The sequence below is a fragment of the Nannobrachium achirus genome (genome assembly GCF_963921795.1).
Source record: "Nannobrachium achirus genome assembly, chromosome: 13".
In the NCBI taxonomy this organism is placed as follows: domain Eukaryota; kingdom Metazoa; phylum Chordata; class Actinopteri; order Myctophiformes; family Myctophidae; genus Nannobrachium; species Nannobrachium achirus.
Window position 1 is genome coordinate 37,059,709 of NC_137833.1, and position 26,603 is coordinate 37,086,311.

A 26,603-nucleotide genomic window follows, 5' to 3' on the forward strand; every position below is an offset into this window, starting at 1 on the left:
TTGTGCTCCTGCAGATTATCAAAGTCAAGAAACGGTGACAAAATAGTGGGCAGCTGGCATCACCAAACAGAGACCACACATTCATCCATATGGTCCAAGGAACGCAATATATAAACTATTACCCCCCTGACTCACCATCTCCATCTTCAAACCAGTTCAGCAGTGTCTGTGACCAGTCCAGGGCTGAGCGTGTATTAACTTTTGACGAATATTGTACCAATAAACTACTTTTTTCATTTATGTCACTGATAGGTATACAAAAAAAATCTTAAGGTCTTAAAAAATAAAATCCAACTTAACACTGTATGGGAAATTAATTATTTCCGTTGACTAATTTGATTTGATTTGATTTGATTTGATGGCCTTTTTGCCCTGGCATTTGGCCTTTGTGCTCACAAATACACAATGAATGCACCAAAGTGGTCTTACTGTAAAATGATGAAATTACAGGCCTGAAATTGTAGTCCACCTTTAAACTGTTTTGGAAAAACATTGATGCATAATTACAGGTGTTTATTAAGATTGACATTGTATGCTGCATGTATATGTACAGTATTATATTCTACTTTGTGTGTTTAACAGGCAGAGCAAGGGGGTGGCCATCGCACCCTCCTGTACGGCCAGGCAGTGTTATTTCAACACTCATACAGTGGCATGGTGAGGGATCATATTCATATTACTGCACGGATAATAGATCAGTATATTTTGTTCTGTCTTCTCCCCTTCTGAGAGTATACAAACAGCAAAGATCTTTAGTTCACTTGTTTCAATTCACAAATTATTTAAAGAGAATTCTGGGGCACTTGAAATGTGGAACTGTCTTAAGCTGGCTTCTGTTTCCATTATATCGTTGACATTCCCATTCTTTTCATCTCCAGTATCTCAGCTGCTTGTCTTCTTCAGAATCTTCGACCAATAAGCTAGCATTTGATGTTGGTCTACAAGAGGATGAAGCAGGTATTTGGCACTGTGGGAATTCTATAATTATCTCTGTACTCAACTCTCGACAACTTTCTATCTCTTAGCCACGTTCTTTCTTTCTTACACTGACAGCTCACACTCTGCTAATCATTCAAGCCACTGTTGTGTTAGCTCAGATCGCTACACTACACCAACCTCCACCTGCTAATATTTGTACACAGATTCTGTGCACAGTGTGTAGACTATTTCTGAATTATGTCTGGTTTGTGCTATAATGCCAAATATGCCAATAAAGGGAATAAGCCAATATACCAAATACAACTGCACAACTATGTTGCAATAAATGGTTCTAAATCCTTTCACCTGTCTGACTGAATTACTTACCAACATCTTTTAATCCTGCAATATATTTGCTGCCGCAATGAAAAGCATACATTTGGACAATGTGAGATATCGTCACTGTCGGGCAGAAACCTTGTATCTCCAAGTTTCAAATGTGTATGTTTTATTCATAAAGTAATGCCCCGCTTCATCGTACGGCTGTAGCACAAAACTAGTGAAAATAGTAGATGACTTGTGCGGTGTTGTGTGCTTTGTAGGTAGGCTAGTTTTAAATCATTTTTAAAACGAATACAAAACAAACGGTTTGGGACATACAAGGTTTCCACTCGAAAAAGACGATATGTGTGTTGCATGTGTGTTCAGGTGAGGCATGCTGGTGGACGGTCCACCCAGCGTCCAAGCAGAGGTCTGAGGGTGAGAAGGTACGTGTTGGAGACGACCTCATACTGGTCAGCGTGTCCTCCGAGAGATATCTGGTGAGTCAGAACCAGTGGTGTGAAGTAACTAAGTACATTTACTTAAGTACTGTACTTAAGTACAATGTTGTTGTAATTGTACTTTACTCGAGTATTTCCAATTTCCAATACTTTTACTTCTACTCCACTTGTCTTGGATCCAAATATTGTACTTTTACTCCACTACATTTATTTGAAAACTTTAGTTACTTTGTGCAAATATAAATTATAATATTATAAAACATACATAAACCACTAGCCAATCTACAAGCTCACAACGCGTCGCATCTCATACTTATACTCAGGTATTTTGAATTCCGGACTTTTACTTGTAACAGAGTATTTCTACATTGCAGTATTGATACTTGATTTACATGTGAATACTTTTTCCACCACTGGCCAAAGGGGCCCTGGCTATAGTAGGCAAACCGGCCTGGTGGATATCTGCGCTCGGAGGAACACACTTTTCTAGCTCTGTATTTATTATACCTGTGCGGGAATGTTTAAAATATTTAGTGTCATTGGAGTCAGAACGAACAGAACATCCTCATCTCTATATAACCAACAGCAGGTAACAGGCACGTGCACACATAGACATCAAAGGGGGAATAAGCCCCTGCTCTCCAGACCATGAATGCAGTTATTACTATGGTGAAAGAAATGCAAATTCAAGAGAATTGCCTTGTCCAAACTCTCAGTATTCACTTGATTATGCTTAGTTTAGTGTAGTATCAAGTACCGAAAATAGCCGACCTCCAACGCGTCGCAGCGCGATGCGTTGTGAGCTTGGAGGTCTGCTATTTTCGATATTTCCACCAAAAGGCCCTTTTAGACATTTCAGCCCCTGCCTCTCTAACATTCTCTGCACGTCCCCGGCAGGTAATTTACTTTTAGAAATGCCATTTTCTTGTTTCCCAGCATCTGTCCTACGGCAGCGTGATGGACAACAGGAGCTTGAGTGGCAGTCTTATTGTTGACGCAGGTTTTCAGCAGACTCTCTGGAGTGTCGCCCCTATCTGTTCTGGAAGCGGTGTCGCTCAAGGTGAGTTTTGTTCCCTGCTCTCTTTGATAAGAAGCAAACCATTGGTTAAAAAACATAATGCCCCCCCCCCCCTCTTTTCCCCCTAATGCCCAGAAATATTAAAACCCCCTTTACAACAATAATATTAATACAATTATGAATGGTTCCAATCTAAGTGCTTCTGAACCAAAATATAATTAGACCGTTCACTGATTTCATAGACTAGAGCAAATCAGTTATGGTTGGCAATTGCCATCTGGTGTTTAGTATATTACTTTTCCATTGCACTCTAATGCCCGAGAGGGAAGATACCACTAATGATTATGGATACTGTGGTCCGTTCCGCTGATGCAGCATGGCATAAAACCCTTAATCACAGTAAAGGGCACTGTTGGGGGCGCTCGGGTGGCGCAGTGCCCACCACAGAGGTTGTGGGTTTGAATCCATTGTGGCGAAATTGGGGAGGAAAAATGGGGTAAAAAACAATTGACTGCTCTAGATTTAAAGAAAAGAAAAAGCGACACTGTTGGATATTATGGCTTCAATAGAGAGTCCTATTTAGACAGATGTACTGACAGTAGTACTGTACATACAGTATAGAGCAAAACCTGGTCAGAAACAACACCGATTCCAATTGTGTTCTATACACAATTGGCCCCTATTCGCAAGAAGGGAAGCCGGGTGGGGAGGGTGATATTTCATATTCGTCACTACGTACTCCTACGGGTGGGGCGGCATCTGTCAGCAGGGAGTGCTGGGCGGGAGGAGTAGGACGGAGGCTCTACAGTCCTCCCTGCGGGGCCTCCTCACTGGCTGGTGAGTCAGTAGGATAAAACGGCAGTGACAACCTCCCCCCCAAAATGTGCCAAAATCCCCTGCAATATTCTTCTGTTTGTATTCACTCTTGTTTTGAGTTGCTTGATGGATTGGATGATTGCACTCCCCCACAGTAATAAGGACAAAACAACACGTATTGGCCATTGTTACACTTTATTGATTTGACACTGTCAGGGACCTCAGTAGCGTGTGGAAGATCCCAGGGTTGACACCAAATAATGAGCTTCCAGTTGGCCTATTGCACTGGCCTTATCCTTAAGGGACCCACATGGCATCTTTCCATGGAGGCAGTGTTGATGCTTGGAGCATGCACAAACTCAACAACAGGTACCATGCTCAGGGGCCAGTCACACACATGCCAGCAAACCTGAAGCTCAAAACGAGAGTAAATACCAATATTGCAGAGGATTTGGGCACGCTACCAACACAGTTAGCTGTGTTGCTCTTTCCACGAGTGCACAATCCTTACTGGTTGTACCTTGTTGTGATTTGAATGATACAGTATAAAATACAATATCATTGGTATTATTGAAGGGGAGAAATAATCAAACGAAATAACATTTCAGAACTTTTTTGAGGAGTTTATAATATAATATAGAATAATGATATATAATCACCTGTTATTTTGTTATGTATGTTATCCAGTATGGTATGGTTGCAAAATCACCCACTATTCTGCAGTATAATAAAAATATTTTTTTAAATAAATGAAAATGAATACAAAGCATTTCAAATGGCTTTTTACTGTATGTGGCTTCTTTTTATTAATTTTATTTTTACCAATTTATTTCACCAATTTAGTCGTTATGCTAATTAATTCCTATATTTCCAATATAAAATACTGTACAATACCAAATTACCAATTGGTATTATTGAAGGGGAGAAACAATCGATTGAAATAACATTGTATTTCTTTTTTTATAAGATGTATTTTTGGGATGTGGAGTGGCAGGAAATGTGGGTCTATGCTAAAGAGATTTCCATTAAAAATAATCCATAAGAAAATGGTGGCATAATTTTATAATGGACTGTATCCCTTGTGAATACATTACATGCATGTTGCATTCCAATTTGGACACTTTTTATGAGATCTGGGACCCACATTTAGTTTATATTAGACCTACGCTGTCCACCAATGTGCTTGGGGGATTTCTATACCAACCTTAGCCTCCCTGTATGATAGCTTTCTGGCTTACTAATATTTCCATGCAACTGATGACTAGTGCTTCCACAAATACTATTTTAATATACATATGGTACATGACTATCCTTACTTCATTGAGAGGCTATCGATGGCCAGGAGGCGATTCCTTCATTCGTTTTCTTATATCTCTGTATACTTTGCTTTTTCATTACAGTGCGCAGCACTGGTTCCCAAACCTTTTAGCTTGTGACCCAAAAGAGAAATTAGACATTTGCCCGGGACCCAAACTAGTAAAAACGGCAGATCTACTAGCTCACAACGTGAGGCTTTGTGCCGAGTTGTGAGCTTGTAGATCGGCTATTTTCACTACTTCTTAAACGATTATGTTCTAATGTATGGAATTTCTTAGATTAGTGAGATTGGTTGAGAGATGTGACTATCACAAGTACAGTATCACATGCACACTTCATCTGATTGGGTGTAAACCTTTCTGCTCACTTCTGGCTCTGCTTGAATTCTTGCTGCTCTGCTGTACTTTTCTGCTGCTGCTGCTTGCTGCCTTATGAAGTTTTGCAATCCGACTGCTCTCCCCGGCATCCACCTGTAGATTAATGTGTGAACCTGTGGATCCAAGTTTCTTGGACTGGTGGTTGAATCATGTTTCTCCTGTGCTAACTATAGGATACCTGAAGGGAGGGGACACACTGAGGCTGTTGCATGAACACAGTGACGCCTGTCTGACGGTTCCACCCACAGAGCAGGGCGAGGAGCTCCGCAGGTCCATCCCAGAGACTTTCTTACAACTTCTATAAATCAACATTCAGTTGAAAACAAATGGACAATGAAATGAAATATTTTCTTCTTAAATCTTCTTCTCCCCGCTCACTTGTCTCTCGTCTAGGATGATGCATTATGAGGTTGGATCTGTGTCCAGTCATGCCCGCTCTCTCTGGAGGCTGGAGATTCTGCGTGTTGTGTGAGTTTGCAGTATATTTCATGACCGGATCACTTTCCTACAATATACATCTTTTTTTCTCTCCATTTTGTGGTGGTGAAGCTTTACAAGTTCTGAGTCAGTCCTGTGTGCTCACTATTCCACATCTGTTCAGAAAGGCTTTTTTTTGCACTTGCCTTGCCCTGGTCAGGATGAGGTAGAATATCAGTGGCAGGTCCAGACATTTTTGACAGGGATGGCTCAAGCGGGGCATGCTGACTTATGCATTGGGGTTATGGCCGGGTTAGGGTGTGCCAATCCTACTGAAGGACTCAGGATTTGTACCAGCCTTAGAGGAAGTATTGCCAGAGATCTTCAACCCACGGTAAAAAATCCCCAATGCACATGTCTTGCAGACTAGCAAAGTTACCAGTTATGCCCTTTTTTTATATTTTGTAAATGTTCCCATATAATGAAATGCCCAAAATAGTGATGCAAGGTTGAAAGTGGTCAAAAAACACACAAACTGTTGTCTCTCAGGTGGAGTGGTAGCCACACACGCTGGGGCCAGCCCTTCAGGCTGCGCCATGTCACTACTGGGAGGTACTTGGGCCTAACAGAGGAGATGGGCCTGCAGCTGGTGGAGAGGGACAGGGCAGATGTCAAAACAACCTCCTTCTGCTTCAGACCCTCAAAGGTCAGGGCTCACACACCCAGGGGTGTCACAAGGGGGGGAAAGTGGGACTGAGTTACCAGGGCCCACGGTGGAGGGGCCTTAATTTTATACTTTAGCTATTGAAAAATAGCAGATATACAAGCTTACAGCACGGCTCCAAGTGCTGTGCTGCGAGCTTGTAGATCTGCTATTTTTGAAAAGTCGTGAAAATGTGTGCAAATCTTTCAATATATGTATTTTTTAAGCGAATATTTGTAACTAAAATTTTGCTTCTAGGGGGTCCCTGGAACTAAATATTTTGAGATGGGGGTCCGTGGCCAAATACATATAATTTTGGGGGTCCTTCACATGAAAAAGTTCAGAAATAGTAGATCTACAAGCTCCAAGTGCTGCACTGCGAGCTTGTATATCTGCTATTTTTCAATAGTTAAAGCACAAAATAATGCGTTCCCAGTCTAAATGGGTTAAACACCCTCCCCCTATGAAGAACATTCATGGGGCACCCACAGTGAATCCTTGTACCCAGGGCCCAGAATTTGGTGCGACACCCCTGCACACACCAAACAAAAACCAACTGGTCATGGCTGTTGTGATGAGCACAGAAGGCTGAGAAATAGACCTAACTTAACTCTTTGTCAGCAACAAATACAAACACTTACATAATCTAACAAAAGATTGTTGCTTTTTTTCCCTTACAATTTTCATTGTTATTCTGCCATAGGAGAGGCTTGACTCTGGCCAAAAGAAGGATGTGGATGGCATGGGGGTCCCAGAAATCAAATATGGCGACTCCATTTGTTATGTGCAACATGTAGACTCTGGACTGTGGCTCACCTACCAGGCCATTGATGTCAAAAGTGCCCGTGTTGGAGGGGTGCAGCGCAAGGTGAATCTTAAGTGAATAAAAGCCATTAAGATTCAGTCCTTTCTATGCACAGACAAGGTTTCCAGAGGATGTGGATAAAGGCTAAATCACTGTATGAACAAAGACAATGTTGTCCCAGCCAGGGGCGTCAATTGGGTATGGCAGGGGTATGCAGCTGCCATACCCTGGGTCCAGGGGGGAAAATAAAAGTTACTTTTAAATATAAATCCATGAATGTCTCTTTGTCTATCTGTGCTGGTTATTATGTTGTTAAATTACAGTAAAATAACTACAAATGCAAAATGTAACATAATGGTCACTTTAACAAGGTATTATAATTATATTCTCCCCATCTTGACAGAATGGTATATTCCCTGGTTCCGCAGGTCAGCTGCACAGGTGCAATGCATTATTGTTAATTGTGGCACGTTTACTAACATGCTAAGTTTAGCTGCACTTGAAAAACCATTCCAGGCTGCCATATCCAGCCCAAGAAACCGTAGAAACCCGGGGAAAAACTGGCAAAACTGTGTGTGTGTGTGGGTAAAAACCGATCTACATGCTCACAACGCCTCGCAGCGTGAGGCGTTGTGAGCATGTAGATCTGCTATTTTCACAATAGAACCGTGTCATAGAAAATGTAATGCCTATTTTCCATGAGGACTCCCATCTTTGCCATATCCTAGATTTAGCTAAACTGACGCCACTGGTCCCAGCTGCATTGTATGTAATGCTGTTCTAATGATTGTCTTCCCAGGCCATCCTGGACCGTGAGGGTCACATGGATGATGGGCTGACCCTGTCTCGCTCACAGAGTGAGGAGTCTCACACCACCAGACTAATCCGCAGTGCTGTTCTTCTCTTCTCCCACTTTGTCAGGTACAGCAGGACCATAGTGGCCCACGGTTTCTTGAGTTAAAAAGTAAAAAGGTGTCTCCCACACAGCACAGCAGTGCCAGTGCAGTTCAGATTTGAATGGCTTTTCAACCCACCCAGGAATATGGTTTAAATCTTATTAGCAAAAATATTTTAGTAGTTTGTAGTTTGTTGCTGTTCAGACCTGATAAAAACAATCTTATTCCAATCAGGATTGGATTTGGGCTGCCAGTCTGAACATGTCTCATATGTTTTGGAGGGGTCACATGGAAATAATAGAGAAACACTTGTTGCTCACTTGCATGTTTTTTTTTTGTGCAATTTCTTCTTCAATTTTTTGTGTGGCCTAGTATAGTTGTATTTTCAGGTGAGGCCCTAAACAAATGACCTTTGACTTGACTTTCTTAATCCACCTTTTCGTTTTCTAGGAAACTCGATGGTCTTAGCCAACAAGGAAACGTCCCCTCATTCAATCTGCCAACAGAGACAGTGGGACTTAGTCTGCAGGATCTGATTGGCTACTTCCAGCCCCCAGGGGAGGGGCTGGGACATGAGTTCCGACAGAACAGCATGAGAGCCCTGAAGACCAGACAGTACCTGTTTCAAGAGGAGGTAAATATAGTGCTTATGAATTAATTGGTCCAACATTTGACACATTTTGTCTTTCTTTTCACATATAACATTCGTTACAGGGTGTGATTGGTTTGGTCTTGGACTGTATTGACCGTCTCCACCTGTGCAGCAGTGCCTCTCAGTTTACTGAGGCCGTCGGGAGTGAAGGAGGAGGAGAAGAAAGCGAGAACATCCTCAATTTGTTCTACGAGCTGCTGGGTTAGCGTTTCAGAAAACAAATCAAGCTCAACGCATGGTAGACACAGGACAACATACTGTACATCAAGGGTCTTCAACAGGGGGTCCGTTCCGGGACCCCTAGGGGGTCCTCAGAGTTACTACAGGGGGTCCTCCAAATCTTTGTGCGATAATAGCTTTTTTCTCCCTTTTTATATTAACCACTTGGACCCTACCGTCCATATTCGGAGAACTTTAGCCAAAAATAGCCGATCTACAAGCTCACAATGCCTCGCAGTGCTGCGAGGCGTTGTGAGCTTGTAGATCGGCTATTTTCGGCAAAGAGGTTTGGTGTACAGGAGAAAAAGAGCAGATTAAGTACAGAGTGAAACATCAAGTTTGTTAAGTATTGACGGTTCAAGTGGTTAAATATCTGAAAACACAAATTGACATGAATCCAAAATACACTGATGATTGTGCCGTCAAACGATGAAATTATATGGTATCTATGGGTTGTGGGGGTCCCTGCTTCTCTCGCCTAAGGGGTCCTTGGCCTGAAAACATGGAAGACCCCTGCTGTACATTGTCCATGAGTGTGATGAGTTTTTCTTCCCACCCTAAGCATGTTCATGAATGACACAGTCCAGAAATTTTCACATTATTAAGATTGATTTCTCTCTTCTACTGTGCCTTTCAGCTGCTCTGATCAGGGGGAATCGTAGGAACTGTGCCCAGTTCTCAGGCTCCCTCGAGTGGCTGATTGGCAGACTGGACAAGCTGGCAGCCTCCACTGGTTGGTTGGAATGACCACTCTAAATCACTTTATGAAACAATCAAGTCAAAGATCTTAAGATGTTAAATTCTATCATATGGATTTCATGATCCAGCATACATTAAGTGGAGCATCTGAAGATGGCATTGCTAAACAACAGAGCCAGTGATGTATTAGTCTACATCTGCAGTATTATCAGTCATGGTAATTCAAACCGACTTGAGACAATTAGCTGATGACGCTAATAATTAGCATCCCCCCCAGTATCTGTGCATCTGCTGTAATTGACCACATTTACACCAATTGTGACTGTGATTACCAGTCTGTCATCTTGTGTACAGGCATCTTGGAGGTTCTTCACTGCGTCCTGGTGGAGAGTCCAGAGGCGCTCAACGTAATCAAAGAAGGTCACATTAAATCTATCGTCTCTCTTCTGGATAAGCATGGGCGCAATCACAAGGTACTGTGTTCGGCATGATGTTTCCTTTCTCTTCTGACTGAGGAGTCAATTAAGAGTGTAATGTGATTGCTTGTTGATAGGTGTGGAGTTCCGATGCCAATACACATTAAATGTGTGTGATTGAACTGCCATGTTTATATGTTTCTCACTACAAACAATATTATTTACAGTATACATTTCATTGATAAGCACCTACCATGTCTGCAGAAATGTGCGAAAGCAGATACAAGACTTGGAAAAACGTCTTTGTACTTAGTAGTATAGAGTCATGTACTGATTCAAACATCTAAAGCAGGGGTCATCAATGTTTTCAGGCCAAGGACCCCTTAGTTGAGAGAGAGTTGAAGCAGGGACCCCAACAACCTTTTCCTAGATTCCATAGAGTTTCATCGTTTGCTACAATTAATGTCCAATTACAAAATATTATATAAGTTCGTAATAAGATAGAAATTCAAGTTAAACTCTGTTCACATTCCACTTGAAGCAAAAGTAGAATAAAGCTACCGGTAAGCATAACCTAAAATCAATAATTGGACGTTTCCAAGGTTTTGAGTGTCACCTGTCAGTCATGTCTCAGTTGTGTGCACACTTGGTGTGGTGAACAGGCTGTTTGAACAGGAGCGCATTTAAAATAGCAGCTGCAGATGAGAAAATTCAACATTGGGTTACTACATGACCTATTCATGCATAAACATGTACAGAAACGTATAAATAAGCTGCCAAAAGACCAGAATGAGCTGTCTCTACTTCTCCCCCGCTCACCCGTTCTCTGTCAAGGGGCAGAGGAGACGGGAGTGCCATTCCGACCTCCACGGCTCCACAAGCCGGTCGACAGATAGGGACAAAATCTCAATAAGAAAGCTTAAACCAACTGCTTCACAGCATCACTGTAATTAAGAGATTCGATAGCGAATCAATATTTTGCATACACAGATTAATAAGTAAAAAGAAAAAGTCAACAGTGTGTGTGTGAGCCACGGAGCTCAGTAATCATTGGCCAGTGGCCACAGCTGAGAGATGCAAACACTGAAAGTCTAAGGCCTAGACTTATAGGTGTGGTGAGTGACCATAGACTAGATATGGTAAAACTGTATGTACAGTTTAGGACCGCATTTATCCTGGGACTGAGGATACACAGAATATACAATGATATGATATGATATATGATGTTTATTGACTATTTGCTGTATGTTGGGGTGTCTGGTTGTGGCCCAGGTGCTGGACGTACTGTCTTCTGTGTGTGTGTGCCATGGCATGGCGGTGCGTTCCAACCAGAACCTCATCTGTGACAGCCTGCTCCCAGACAGAGACCTGCTGCTTCAGACTCGCCTGCTCAACCAGGTCACCAGGTATTCCAGGAACTGGTTTATATTCTTGTGTGTGTGTGTATTAGTATTCTGTTCTGTTCCAGTCTTGTCCAGGATGAAATCGGGCCAAAACCAGCCAGAGCTGAGCTACGCTTCCTTAAATCCATATTATACCATGCCAGAGCTCAGCTTATCACAAATGAAATGTACATTTCATCCAATAACAGTTATTCAATAGGAGGCTCTCACATAAATATTTATTGTTAATTATTGACAGATGCAAAAATATTACATTCTACACCAATGTTGATGATAGCCAATCATTAAGAGTCCATAAGAGTTTGTAGCTGAAGTTCACCGGTCTTGTACAGACTGCTCTGGAAAAAGAAAGAAAAACACTCATCTCTCCAGACGATTTATGAGCAATCTGTCATTAGTCTGATCCTCCAAACCCACACTCTTCACCCAGAGTTCAAAGTCCAGCCTTTACCATCTGGCAGAAGATTCTAGGTCCCCAATTGCAGACTGAACCGCTATAAATATTAATTTCTGGCTAAGACCATCAAGCTCCTCAACACCAATACAGTTTGTAGTGTCGACGGTGGCTAGAAGGGATATGTCACCACTTCTGCAGTATTCTGTGAATAAAGGTTGAGCAATATGTGCAATATGTTATGACTGTCAGCAGGTTTGTACAGTATGTGTACAGTATATGTACAGTATACAGTATGTGAGTTGTGTTACAGTATGTATATGAAAGTACTGTACAGGTTTGTCTTAAAAAAGCATCATAGCAGATGCCATAGCATCCCAAATCATCACTGACCATGGCCATTTCACACTGGACTTCAAGCAACTCTTGACTTAAGAAAGAATAATGGACATTGTATCGACTCTGATGTGAGTGACTTATTAGGTTTATTGACACTTCTCTGTATCTTGGACTGTCTGTTTATACAAATCTTATTGATCATTATTGCTATACTGTAGTTTAAAATCTTTAGCTTTGTATTATTATTATTGGGGTCCGCTCATTGTTCCGCTGGTCCGTTGTTCCGAGTAGCGTCTGCAGGTTAGTTACTCACCACGGTTACTGAGGTTAGGTTTAGGGTTAGGGTTAGTTTTAGTGTCGGCATACCGGCCCGTCGGCATATTGATGCGGATCCATTATTATTATCCAATTTTTCAGAGTTTGGTATGACCAGACCGGGGTTCGAACCCCGACCTCCCAGTCTCTGGGTGGACACTCTAACCACAAGACCACTGAGCTGGTTGGGAGCGCCGATAACGAGCGGTTAAAGACGCTATGACATTAAAAATCTACGTTTACTTTTTATTTCTTATATCTTGTGCTTCACTGTGTATGCAATATCTGCAGCCAATTAGCTAGCTGGCAGTGTATTTCACATGTTAAAAAAAAAGAAAGAAAGTTGGTCAGGGTTGAAATGTTTTGTTGATGTTAACCGGTGCCTGGGGGTGTGTAGCAACTCATAATGTAATAACGGCTCATAATGTAATAAGGGCTCATAATGTAATAAGAAAAATGTAATAAAAACTCATAATGTAATAATCAGCTCATAATGTAATAAAAAAACTAGCGCATAACGTAATAATGGATTTTTCAATAATGTAATAATGTAATAATGTGTTACATTAAGAACCTCCACATAGGAGGCTCATAATGTAATAAAACTTCATAATGTAATAATGTATTTTTATTACATTATGAGCTGATTATTACATTATGAGCTTTTATTACATTTTAATTATTACATTATGCGCTTGTTTTTTATTACATTATGAGCTGATTATTACATTATGAGTTTTTATTACATGTTTTTATTACATTATAAGCCATTATTAATTTATGAGTTGCCACACACCCTGCCAAGTTTGTTGATGAAGAATGGAGCAACTATCTGCTAAACATGCAGCAAATGAATACATATGGGGATCATTTAGCTGTACAAAGAGCATCCACAATGTTCAACATACAGTTTGTGATTGTATCGACACTGGGTGTTGATGCAACATCGATAATATCCCCATGTGGACAGTATGACGACAGTCTGCCATTCCTGGTTCTGGGCCACTTTGCCGAAGGTCATGGGGATCATTATGTAAGCCTTGATGGACCAGTCACACACTTGATTCAAAGAGTCCAGGAAGCAGAGGAGAGCGCACCACTTCGATCTGTCCCTCACTCTGGCCCTAAGTCTAGCCCTCACTCTGGCCCTGACTCAGTCCCTTACTCTGGTCTGGCCCTAAATCTGGCCCTCACTCTCGCCGTAAGGCCCTCACTCTGGCCCTGACCGGGTACTTCACTCTGGCCCTAGGTCTGGACAGATCGAAGTGGTGCACTCTCTGAATCAAGTGTGTGACTGATCCATCAAGGCTTACATAATGGTCCCCATGACCTTCGGCAGGGGTTGACATTACGGTCTAAGAGGTACTTGCCCGTCAGGCAAGTACAGGTCATGTTCTACTTGCCCAAAGGTCATGTACACTTGCCCAAAAAGCAAATCGTCCATTATAAAATGATAGGTAAGATTTTAATTACCACTCAATTTAACTCAATAACAATTTTGAATCATACCATAAATACCTCCAAATCCAAATACCTAGGTAGTTATGATTGCTATGGTTTCACACGTCATTTTATATATTTTTGTATGGCCACGTTCAGGTGTTTAGAAAGATATCTTGTGTTGTGTTTATAGACGGTCGTGTCCCCTCTCAAATGAGCAATTGCCTGGTCGGGCAACCTGAAAGCAAACTTCACCTGCCCCAAAGTTTTATTTACCTGCCAGGGGCAGGTGGGCAAGCCTTAGTGTCAATGCCTGTTCGGCAAAGTGGCCCAGAACCAGCAGTGGCAGACTGTCATCATACTGACCACATGGGGATATTATCGATGTTGCATCAACACCCAGTGTCGATACAATCACAAACTGTATGTTGAACATTGTGGATGCTCTTTGTACAGCTAAATGATCCCAATATGTATTCATTTGCTGCATGTTTAGCAGATAGTTGCTCCATTCTTCATCAACAAAGTTGGCAGGGTGTGTAGCAACTCATAAATTAATAATGGCTTATAATGTAATAAAAACATGTAATAAAAACTCATAATGTAATAATCAGCTCATAATGTAATAGAAAACAAGCGCATAATGTAATAATTAAAATGTAATAAAAGCTCATAATGTAATAATCAGCTCATAATGTAATAAAAAATACATTATTACATTATGAAATTGTATTACATTATGAGCCTCCTATGTGGAGGTTCTTAATGTAACACATTATTACATTATTACATTATTGAAAAATCCATTATTACGTTATGCGCTCGTTTTTTTATTACATTATGAGCTGATTATTACATTATGAGTTTTTATTACATTTTTCTTATTACATTATGAGCCCTTATTACATTATGAGCCGTTATTACATTATGAGTTGCTACAGGGTGTAGTCCAATGTTCATTACATTTTCAATATTTTACTGAATATTTATTTCCCAGTCGGAAACTTTGAAATAAACTCCTCTCGTGCAGTCATGTCATCAGACACCATTTTGATGAAAATTTTAAAAGCACAAAGATGTTTATGTCCTTTTTCAGCTCGTCCAAGTCCTCAGAATTCCCCTCACATCTCTGTGTCTCTGTTTTATGCTAATATGCAGATGCACTCATGATCGCTGGCGGTCACACATTCAAACCAGCGAACCTGAGTGTGATTGGAAGTCAGACAACATTAGTGTCTGTTTTTGGCAGACCGTATTAATGTCTGTTTTTGTCTAACGTATGAATGGTTGTTTTTCACGGTCGGTCTTAATGGGTGTTTTTGTCAGATAGCGTGAATGGCTGTCTTTGATGCTCAATTGATCACCTCAATCTGACTACCTGGTCAATAAACGTGAGCTGCCCACCCGTAATTATTCATTGAGGTTAAATCAACCCTTTTACAGTGTAGTGGTTCTAGTATAGTTTCGTTAAGTGATTCTCAACCTTTTTAATTTCAAGGACCACCAGTTTGATATGCATTAGACCACAGACTCCCATTTGTTGCTATGTTTGATCAATCTCTGAGTCCCCAATCTATCCTCAGTGTTAATTTAACGGTGTGCAATAGAGTGTACCATCCTTATTGTCTCCACCAGCCGAAGGCTGAGGGAGAGTATGTTTTCCCCTCCGTCCGTCCGTCCGTCCGTGCGTCCGTGCGTGCGTCCGTGCGTCCGTCCGTGCGTCCTCGCAGTTTGTGAACAGCTAATCTCAGTCACCGTTGGCCCGATCGCTGCCAAACTGAGCACACACACTCCCTGGATGCCAATCTAGAACCTCTGCCCCACATTTTTCAAATCAGCCTCATGGTGGCGCTATAACAGGCCGATTTGTGTGGCCTGGTTGTTACCAGCTAATCTCCGGCGCCGTTGGCCGGATCGCTGCCAAACTGAGCACACACACTCCCTGGATGCTAATTCAGAACCTCTGCCCCACATTTTTTAAATCAGCCTCATGGTGGCGCTATAACAGGCCGATTTGTGTGGCCTGGTGGAGACCTGTGCTCGGAAGAGCACTGCTTCTAGTTGGTCCATGTGGTCCCATTTGTACAATCTCAGAGTTTAAGGGTCCATTTAAGGGTCCATTTGTACCTGTGGTGGTCCCCGGACCTGACATCGAGAACCAGTGTAATAAGATAAAATACTACTAGTGGCGGCAGTTGGCAATCACTGTCCTGGATTCCCAGGGCAGGGAAAGCTTTCTTTCCGCAATGATATGCTTTGACAATGTATTATCCGAATGATAAATGCCTATTTATACCATATGTTTCCACCGACATTATAGCTACACGCATCGTTGAACAACATAAGTATTAATGCATTGATGATCTCACGTCAATTTTAAAGTCTCATCTGAATGACATATGCAACTAATATGACAGTATGCTGCAAGCAAGCATAGCCTATGATAGTTGAACAAAGTTGTGGCTCGGGCTGCAAGTATTTAAATGACGGGGTCCCTGGCTCGCCGTATATCCATGTCAGGAGTATTTTGCTTTCCTTGGGTCTCTGCTCTGATTCTGACTCATTTTTCACTCCACACTCTTTCAAATCTCGCTCTGCTCAGGCCTTCAAGCCATTAGTACAGCTGCTGCCACTCTCCCTGTCCCTCTGTCACTTTGTTTTTCTGTCGCCTATCCTCCCTCTCGCCTCCACTTTGCCAGCTCTCTCCATCTTCATCACCCAGTGTCCCAGGGTTTCTTTTTTGGACCTTCTTTCTCTTATGTCCCCTCCTTCAATTCTCTGATCTATTTTACCACCCCCTCCATCTATCACGCTCCCCGGCTGTCACCCATCCTTTTCATCCTCTACACGTTTTTGTCCAGATATGTCATGGTGTCAGCTAAAGGTCAATGACCCTTGGTAATAGTGAACTGACTTTGAGCTTCCAAGTGGCTCAGTCAGTAAAACGTTTTGTCATTGTCAATGATGCTGTCAATCACAGACACTCCCTTGCTCTCAGTATCTTCGTCTTTGCTCCCACATTATTTAATTATCAGTGCAGTGTGATCATAAGGATGTTGGAAACAAATCCCTGGAATGAGTAATGATTACCCCTCCTGGGCATCAACACCTGCCATATCGGTGCCCTTAGGTGCAAGGCAGTTACTGTAATCCCATCGCTCTGGCGTAGCTGGCCAATGGCCACCAGTGGATAACTGGTTGTACTGGACAGCTCCCAGGTGTGTACTGTATGTGATTGTGAGCCACCATTCTCAGTTGACGTTAACTGGTTAAAGAGACCTAAGCCTAAAGTACTGCAGTTAAATTGTTTCGAAGATCATTCCTTACCATGTTTGTACAGTAAGCACTGTAGTCACTGAAACCTATTTTAATCCTGACAATAAAAGTGCCTTTTTTTCCCCTCTCCCCAACCCACCCCACCAAAAGCATGAGGCCCAATATCTTTCTAGCAATGGGGGAGGACTCAGCCCAGCATCGGAGATGGTACTATGAGCTGGCAGTGGATCATGTGGAGCCGTTCCTCACAGGGGAGCCCACCCACCTGCGAGTGGGCTGGGCTTGCACGGAGGGCTACAAGCCCTGGCCCACAGGAGAATGCTGGGGGGCCAGTGGGGTGGGGGATGACCTCTTCTCCTACGGATTTGATGGGCTTCACCTCTGGTCAGGTGAGAATGAGGTTAAAGAGGCTATTTCATGCTTGACGTTTCTTTATTATTAACCCTAACACATTGGATGCCCTTGATTAAACAATGATTTAATCGCAGAGTGCCACGGTATTTTGTTGATTTTTCCTTATTTCTGAGTCTGAGTAAAAGTAATCTGAGTAAATGTAATCTGAGTATTTCCAGAATATACGTGTGATAGTATTTTCTTTCACTCAGAACAGAAAAATGACAATCGCGGCCATCAGTGCTTTTGTACCTTTTATAGAGAGAGAGAGACACAGACACACACAGCTTGCTAGTGAGAAGTTTAACTTAAAGGAGAAGACCACCCATTTTCAATATTGAACTATGTCATTAATATACCTTAGAGGAGTTGTGTGGAAATAAAAAAAAAAGTTCCCCCCTCTTCTGTGTTGCCTAGAACTGGAGGATTGATTTGGGGGTTTGTATTATAAATTACAACTTGATGACATCACACATTGTACTTTACCCCAAATCAATCCTCCAGTTCTAGGCAACACAGAAGGGGGGGAACTTTTTTTCTATTTCCACACAACTCCTCTAAGTTATATTAATGACGTATTTCAATATTGAAAATGGGTGGTCTTCCCCTTTAACCGACTTTGCAATGTGCGAGGGAGCTATGAGAAGTGTAACTTTTTACAGCGGCTTTGCAATGTGCAAGAGATGCTTTAATTGGTCACAGACAGATGAAGACAGGTTAATCACGGACTTAGCCTGGCTCAGTTTCTCTCGCCATTAAGAAATCAACTCTTTTCAGTTGGCTATGTGTGTTTGGTTTTAATGCCGACTGAAATGGGTTTCATCATCGTGCATGAATGATTCATTACATACCACTGTCTGTAGCTACTCCCCCGCCCCACTCCAATCCGGTTAAATCCCTTTTCCCGCGTCACATTAACTGGTGGGTTATTGTCCCATTTGAACAGCACAAATTGGTGCTGGAACCAGCCGGGTGCGATTTCACTGGCGCTCCTGGAGCAAGTGCTGTTCTGTGGTCCAAGACATCCACTTCAGTTTCTACCTACGTGCTGCTGATCAACACATTTTCCTCTTGATCCACACTTTTAGTTTCAGTTTTAAGCCACAAGGCTCCATTTTAACTACGTGCACACCACATGGGCACAATGCTCTTATCAATGTCGATTATAGTAGATAATAATAGTAATTCTGTCAACCAATTTAATCACACACACTCACAAACAATACAAAGTGCTCCTCCAATGCCTTCCCTCTCAGCTTTCCCACCCACCTCAATGAAAGGACTGACTATACTCTTGTTTAAAAATTACAGCACGTGTTCTCCATCGTGCCTGGGGTGCCAGAATGGCCAGAAACCCCTATGAGTATACAGTAAAAGCTACATGTCTCCTTCCTGTGCCTCAGGCTGTGTGGGCCGCAGAGTGAGCTCTCCCTTTCCACACCTGCTGAGAGCAGAGGATGTGGTGAGCTGCTGCCTCGACCTCTCCACCCCCTGCATCTCCTTCCGGGTCAACGGTTTGCCCGTCCAGGGGATGCTGGAGAACTTCAACCCAGACGGACTCCTTTATCCCGTGGTCAGCTTCTCTGCTGGAATCAAGTCAGTGTTGGTGACATGTTTGTTAGTTTTACAATCTTATAAAAGGATGTTTGTTTGTTTTTCTTCATTTTTTTTAAATTAACCAGTTTTATCAATCTGCTTCACATTATCATGTTCAAATTCTTTGTTTTGAATGTAAGTGTGAAAAAGTTGAGAGTGCCAACCCATTCATCTGATTATACTGTACTTCTGCTCAAGATGTATCTCTAAACCTTTTTCTATTTTATACATGGATGACTTGACCATCAACAGTTTTCTTTTTCTCAAAATGATTTGTTTTATATGCTGTAATCAAAACACATCTAGTATATTGGGTGAAATTGTGATAGTCAATCGGTTCCTGTTATCCTTTGTTTATCTCATGAGCTCACTGCTCCACCTCCACCCTTTTCCCACTTTCCCGGGAAAAAAAAACAGGGTCCGTTTCCTGTTCGGAGGAAGGTATGGAGACTTCCGCTTCCTGCCCCCGCCGGGCTTTTCTGCATGTTCTGAGGCTGTGCTCCCGACGGTCAAGCTGAAGGTAGAGCTTTGCCAGAAGTACACCCGGGACCGCGGAGACGGGAAACAAGAGCTGGTTGGACCTTCAGTACCCCTCACACCTGTTACCTTCACTCCAGCACCAGTAGATATCAGCAAGGTCAGCACAGTGCCAACAGGTCTTCATTAAAGGAGTAGTTCACCCCCAAAATGACTTTTTTTCTATTGATTAGTCACGCCATGGAGAGTAGAGTTCAATAATATGTTTTGGTTTTTGTCACATTCCTAAGACAAAAATTTGATTCGAGTAAATTTACCCCCATTGACATCCGGAACAAATGGGGGTACATTTATTGTTATCACATTTTTGTCTTAGGAATGCGACAAAAAACAAAAAATATTATTGAACTCTAGTCTCCATGGCGTGACTAATCAATAGAAAAAAAGTCATTTTGGGGGTGAACTACTCTACTACTACTTTAACAGCTCTGATTGAGTTTGTGTACTTACTGCATATTTTGGCATCATTCTTAATAAGCAGCTCTGATATTTGAGCTTGTGAACTTATATTTTGACATCATATTTGATCCATAATGCAAACATGGAAATTACTATGTGACTATACTGTACTTTTCCGTTGTAAACTTTATTTACCCACTTGAACCCATACTGTAGGTGGAGTTGCCTCCACAACTGGAGCATATCAGAGAGAGACTGGCAGAAAACATCCATGCACTCTGGGTCATGGGCAGGATAGATGTCGGTTGGACGCATGGACCTGTGAGCACAGAGCATTAATTCAAACACTGAATAAATGATCAATTGATATTACATCATATTATCAAGTATCAAATATTTAGTTGGGCTGGGTTCAAGAGTGTAAAAGAGGTCCTGTGGTTCTGATCCGCAGGTGAAAGATGACAGCAAGAGGAACGACCCCTGTCTGGTAGAGTTCTCTAAACTCCCGGAGCAGGAGAGGAACCACAACCTGCAGTTGGCGCAAGACTCTCTGAGGTGAGCACCATTCACTCCAATGTGAAGTTGATGATTCTTTTGATCAGATTTTCTTTATGTCTAAGATAGTGTTCAGTTATTGCACTGTGTTACCAACTGTACTATCTGTACATGATTAATGTATGCTTGTTTTTCTCCTGGTAGGGCACTCCTTGCCCTTGGGTTCCACATCGGATTGACTGATGACTACGCCAGCAAAGCAGTGAAATACATGAGGCTTCCTGACAAGTATGCCACCACGAATAATATACATATAAAACAATTTACTTGAAGTATTAAAAAGACTAAAATGGAAGAACAGTATCTGAGTCACTTCACTCGTTGCAGTTTCCTGATTAAGGATCACTGAACACATATCCACTTGTATGATCCCCATTTACCACTTAAAACCCTATATAAATTGACTTAGTTGGCCGTGGTCCCCCAGGGCTCTATACTAGTTCCGCTAGTATTTCCCTCTAGTCTACATCAAATCTCTTCGCTGAAAAAAGCCAATTAGAATATAGCCGATTTACAAGCAATTTGCACTGAATGTTCCCCCCAGAATAGGGACTCTAGAGTTTATTTGCCAAATGTTTTTGTTTGCCTTGCTTCTATGTAATGGATGGACACCCATCGCCATTACGCTTACCATTCCTGTCCTTCAAGGTACGAGCAGCCTAGCGGCTACAGACCCGCCCCCATAGACCTGAGCCAGGTGGTGCTGAGCCCAGCCTTGGAGGCGGTGGTGGACCTGCTGGCTGAGAACGACCACAACGTGTGGGCCAGAGAGCGCATCAGGCAGGGATGGACCTACGGAAGTCAACAGGTACGTTCCCTGCAGTGTTCTGGCCATTGGAGCTACAGTAGGCCCTATTCAGGTAAATGTCTTTGATTGATGCATATTAATTGTGTTTCCTTTTTTATCCTCTTTTATCCTTGCCTTTTCAGTGCAGTGGATAATGTCTCAGTGTAGTAAGGGGAACATAAGAAAATCTGCAAAGTAAATCGTTTGCAAATATCTTATAAGATCCCCTTACTAGTGGAACAATTTAGCTGATTCTCCAAGTGAATGATGCTGTCTTTTTTAGGATGTGAAGCTGAAATGGAGCCCACAACTGGTTCCCTACCATCTCCTTGATGAGAGGGGCAGGAAGTCGGTTAGGGAGAGCGCCCGGGAGGCTGTCTGCACCCTACTTGCCTATGGCTACAGTCTGGAGCCCCTTGACCAGGAACGGAGTATGTCCTGAAACCCATCAGCTTTGCTTCAACTCTCAAATAGCTGGAACGCACCCGAGTCGTGTTAGATTTTAACCACTTTAACCATTATAGTATGCTTTAACTTTAGAAAAATAGCAGATATACAAGCTTGAATATCTTTGACCCGATCTTTGACCCGACTTCTAAATCCTTCCTCTAAATCAGTAGTTCTCATACTTTTTCATGTCAAGGACCCCCAAAATTACAGGTATTTAGCCACGGACCCCCATCTCAAAATATGTTGTTCCAGGGACCCCCAGAAGCAAATATTTGAGTTACAAATGTTTGCTTTTAAATAGATATATTCAGACTTGCAAAGAAAAATCATGATTTTTCAAAAATAGCAGATCTACAAGCTCGCAGCGTGGCACTCGGTGCCGCGCTGTGAGCTTGTATATCTGCTATTTTTCAATAGTTAAAGCAGTCAATAATCCTAGGCCTAAATGGGTTAAAATGTTTTATTTATTATTTACCTTTAATTTCATTTCACATTTGTATATGTTCGCCAATGTAATGTGGACATAAATAGAGCCAATCTAAATGTGCAAACATTTATAATGAAAATGAAATTGTAAGATTGCACTGGTTTCTCAATCTTTGTCCCATGGGTGTTTGAAGTAGAATGCTACTGTACGCTTCCATAACATATTCATAATCATAATGTATTTCCCTGTGGATTTGTTCTGTCCGTTTTAATGAGAATTGAAATGAGAATCATCTAAATCAAATTATAGCTTATCAATTATTCATCAAGTTATTATTTCCCTCCTAATTGGTTTGCAGTCATGCTGCCGGATCAATGTCTCAACTCTGCTGAGAAGTTGCGGGTGTTCAGGGCTGATAAGTCGTACGCCGTGACCCAGGGAAAGTGGTACTTTGAGTTTGAGGTGGTGACGGTGGGGCGGATGAGAGTGGGCTGGGCCCGGCCTAGCTGTGGCTTGGAGAGAGACCTGGGCTCAGATGACCAGGCCTTTGTCTTTGACGGATCCAAGGTTAGTGATGACAACTTTACTGGTCTTTATCCCCATATTAACTTGAGCACAGTGTGCCCAGATTAATTGTTTTAATACAGCATTAATATCGTATATCGTCACTGTCAGGCAGAAACCTTGTATCTCCAAGTTTCAAATATGTATATTTTTTGGTAAATTAAAGCCCTACTTCATCATACAAAAGTGCTTTTTTCTTTTCTTTTTTTAAAATAAAAGACTGACAATAGTGGAAAACAGTGACTCTAGCAGAGAACAAAGTATATAGTGGCTTATGGGTTAAAAAATATATACTCTCTGTACCTTTTTTATTTATTCCCACAATGTCTCCCCTCTATTATGCTTCTGACTTGGTTTTTTTCCTCTCACTCTGTCTCTTCCTCGTCCGTGCCTCTTTGTGTCCCCCCCTGCCACGACTTTCAGGCCCAGTGGTTCCACCAGGGTGGGGAGCCCCTGGGATGTCACTGGCAGAGAGGCGACGTGGTGGGCTGTTTGGTGGACATGGCTGAGCGAACAATGATGGTCACGCTCAACGGAGAGTTGCTGCTCAACGACAGGGGATCAGAGATGGCTGCCAGCGACTTTGATATCAGAGACGGTCCGCGCCGCTTTCTGACTTTCTAGGAATACAGAAACTTCACATTCACCACCACCACACTGAAGTTACAGAGAGACTTTGTCTAACCCATTAAGACCTGGAATTATTGTATACTTAAGCTATTGAAAGATAGCAGATCTACAAGCTCACAGCGCGGCACCGAGTGCCACGCTGCAAGCTTGTAGATCTGCTATTTTTGAAAAGTCATTTTGTGCAAATCTTTGAATATGTGTATTTTTAAAGTGAACATTTGTAACAAAAAAATAGCTTCTGGGGGTCCCTGGAACTGTGAGATGGGGGTCCGTGGCCAAATACATATCATTTTGGGGACATAGAAACATAGATTTTTCAGAAAACTATTAGGATATAGAATCGGGTCTATATATTCAAAGACTTCAAAAATACAGATTCAATTTGGCTAATTTAGCACGGTTTACCTCCATTGCTTTCTCAGATATGTTTAACATTTATGCATTCTTGATCAGTTTTATTTACTTTGTCTCTCCCAGGATTGCTGCCGGTGGTCTGTGTGGGTGTAAACCAGGTGGGCAGACTGAACCTGGGCCGCCGGTTGGGCTCCCTGCAGTGTTTTACCATGTGTGGCCTACAGCAGGGCTACAAGCCCTTTGCGGTCAACATGGCCAGAGACCCAACCCTGTGGATGAGCTGGAGACAACCTCGGTTTACCTCCATACTTCCTAATCACCAAAACTTACTGGTTTGTTTGTATACATTTCATTTGCCAATTCTCAAGCTTACAGGATACTTCCATTAAAAAACAGATACAGATACATTAAAGAAAAAATGTTTTTACTGTCAACTGTTTGGCAACCAGCCTCGCACTATAATTCATACTGTAGGTCAGTGGTTCTCAACCTGTGGGTCCCCCCAAATTATTTTGGGGGGTCCCCAGATGATTTGCTTAATGTGAAACATTGTTTTCTCACTGAACAGCAAACAAACCAATATACAGTATAAGTGTATAAAGGGTATCTGCACATTTCTAAAGTGACAATTAAAGGACTTTTTAATACCTCTAAAATGACAAATTAAAACATTGGCAAATTGTCAAATATTAGAGGCAGAAATTGTGAAAATAGCCAATCTATTTTCACAATAGAACTGTGTTATACACAATGTAATGCCTCAACTCTTACGGCTCGTCAGAGCGAGGGGGTCCCCAGTTAAAAAATGATTATTTTGGGGGTCACAGCCTGAAAAGGTTGAGAACCACTGCTGTAGGTAATAGTTCAAGTCATTAATTATGAAGCAAACGTCCTCTCATTCAAGGTCACCAGAGTCAATGGGACAGGTGATGGTTCACCTATTCTGAGAGTTACCCAGCGATCATTTCCAGCCCACAGTGGAAGCACTGACATGGGCTTCTACCGCCTCAACATGCCCATTGAATGTGCTGCTGTGCTCTCTAGCCCAGCAGGGGGCGCTCTGCCAGCCACCACCTCTCCAGGTTAGGATTGCATTAACATACATAACATATGCATGCATAGAGCCAATTGCCACTTGTTCTACAGTCTGCTGGGTCTTGCCACGGTTGAAGAGAGAAATTGAATGTGTTTGGTGTTACACACCACTGAAAGCACTATTGACCCATTTTAACCTACGGCCTAGTTGGCAAATGACATCCGTTAGCAATTACATCTAAAAATCACAGTGGCATTGTTGTGTGGAAACTGTTTGAACTAAATAACAGAGCAATCTCTCCTTGGCTTTTAATCCAGGCAACTGGTTTTCTAATATTATGACCTTGCTTAGATGACTTCAGCTCCCCAGAGCACAGCTGTAATTAACTTCCTTTTATCCTCTCAGGCAGGAAAGAGCTGGATGAGTTTCAGATGGACTCTGATTTTGTGGTGCTGATGAAGTCAGCTCATGGCTTCACTGGCTCCAGAGACGAGCTCAACCACAAGGATCACAGCCATGACAAAACATCTAAACGTAAACAAAGGTAGCTGAAGGAGATACTGTTGTGGGGATGTGTGTGCTTTTGAATGTTGATGGGGAGCAAACAAAAGCATTGAGGTTTGAAGTGTGTGTAGCTCGAGTAACTCTGCCTGAAGACCAGACACCTGATATGCCTTGGCCAGGAGGGATTCCCCTTTGGATGAGTGGTACAGCAGACGTTTGGTTTCCCATGCGGGAGATTCATGTAGATTTAGTTTCTTGGTGGATGGGATGTCATTTTGTTTCGCAGTTTCACAGTGGTGAACGTAGCATGTGACCTGGGTTTGAATCCACGTGGCTACAGGTGTATGTGTGTGTTCTACCAGGTTCTTGCTGAAGAAGAAGCCAGACTTAGTCAAAAGCAACTCATCTGCCCGTCTCCTTGAAGAGGTCCTCCTTGACAAAGACACCTATGATCGACTTGTCCAGAGCTCTACAGTAAGAGCTGTCACTTTTACCTACCGGTAGCTTGAATAAAACCTGCTGTAATATTAATTTGGTTAGATTTTTAGTTTGCTTGTTTCTCATGATTTAACTTTTTACCTCAATCAGAATGCACACAAATATAATCCATTGGGTTTCAGCCCTTTATAATGATTATGTATCTTCAGTTCTTTTAAATCATAAAAATATAATCATTATACCGTACATTGAGTTTTGTGTTAGTTCAGGCGACATTCATTATATGCACTCTGCCTTATCCTGCTTGTTTCAAAATGAGCACAGGGATTCTGAACTGAACTGAACAATAACACCAGCCATAAATGCATTGCATTGTTCAAGCAGCTAATAAATGTAAAGTATGATGAGAGAAGTCCGGAAAGGAAATTGACTACAATTGAAAAATGTCCTCTCTCCCTGTTAGTATTATTACTCGGTGAAGGTACTCCCAGGTCAGGAACCATTCAATGTGTGGGTGGGCTGGGTGACCTCGGACTTTCACCAACAGGACCCGAGCTTCGACCCTGACACAGCCCGCACTGTGACAGTTACCCTCGGTGATGAGAGTGGCAAGGTCCAGGAGAGGTCTGTGTACAAGAATATTTCAGATATTAGATGTTTTGAGATATGTAAGTGGATATTTAGTTAATTTTTTTCGATGGGTCAACATTCTTTGTGTCACTTTATAATGC

General features: G+C 42.1%; 1 protein-coding gene across 1 annotated transcript in view; it reads left to right on the top strand.

Annotated features, from left to right (window-relative positions):
* The window catches only part of ryr2b (ryanodine receptor 2b (cardiac)), a gene marked incomplete at both ends in the record, with an annotated part of 144,061 nt that overhangs the window by 7,666 nt on the left and 109,792 nt on the right, over positions 1-26,603 (top strand). Inside the window, 29 exons of the mRNA XM_080740696.1 lie at positions 583-657; positions 879-957; positions 1,627-1,739; positions 2,637-2,760; positions 5,402-5,498; positions 5,622-5,696; positions 6,195-6,351; positions 7,052-7,216; positions 7,953-8,074; positions 8,500-8,683; positions 8,764-8,902; positions 9,558-9,653; positions 9,974-10,092; positions 11,308-11,441; positions 17,353-17,591; positions 18,999-19,191; positions 19,609-19,828; positions 20,344-20,448; positions 20,579-20,682; positions 20,827-20,910; positions 21,331-21,490; positions 21,753-21,900; positions 22,705-22,913; positions 23,334-23,508; positions 24,018-24,226; positions 24,799-24,976; positions 25,336-25,474; positions 25,797-25,908; positions 26,336-26,496. Coding sequence (XP_080596822.1) covers positions 583-657; positions 879-957; positions 1,627-1,739; positions 2,637-2,760; positions 5,402-5,498; positions 5,622-5,696; positions 6,195-6,351; positions 7,052-7,216; positions 7,953-8,074; positions 8,500-8,683; positions 8,764-8,902; positions 9,558-9,653; positions 9,974-10,092; positions 11,308-11,441; positions 17,353-17,591; positions 18,999-19,191; positions 19,609-19,828; positions 20,344-20,448; positions 20,579-20,682; positions 20,827-20,910; positions 21,331-21,490; positions 21,753-21,900; positions 22,705-22,913; positions 23,334-23,508; positions 24,018-24,226; positions 24,799-24,976; positions 25,336-25,474; positions 25,797-25,908; positions 26,336-26,496 — 4,115 coding nt within the window. The remainder of the gene's footprint in view (positions 1-582; positions 658-878; positions 958-1,626; positions 1,740-2,636; positions 2,761-5,401; positions 5,499-5,621; positions 5,697-6,194; positions 6,352-7,051; positions 7,217-7,952; positions 8,075-8,499; positions 8,684-8,763; positions 8,903-9,557; positions 9,654-9,973; positions 10,093-11,307; positions 11,442-17,352; positions 17,592-18,998; positions 19,192-19,608; positions 19,829-20,343; positions 20,449-20,578; positions 20,683-20,826; positions 20,911-21,330; positions 21,491-21,752; positions 21,901-22,704; positions 22,914-23,333; positions 23,509-24,017; positions 24,227-24,798; positions 24,977-25,335; positions 25,475-25,796; positions 25,909-26,335; positions 26,497-26,603) is intronic.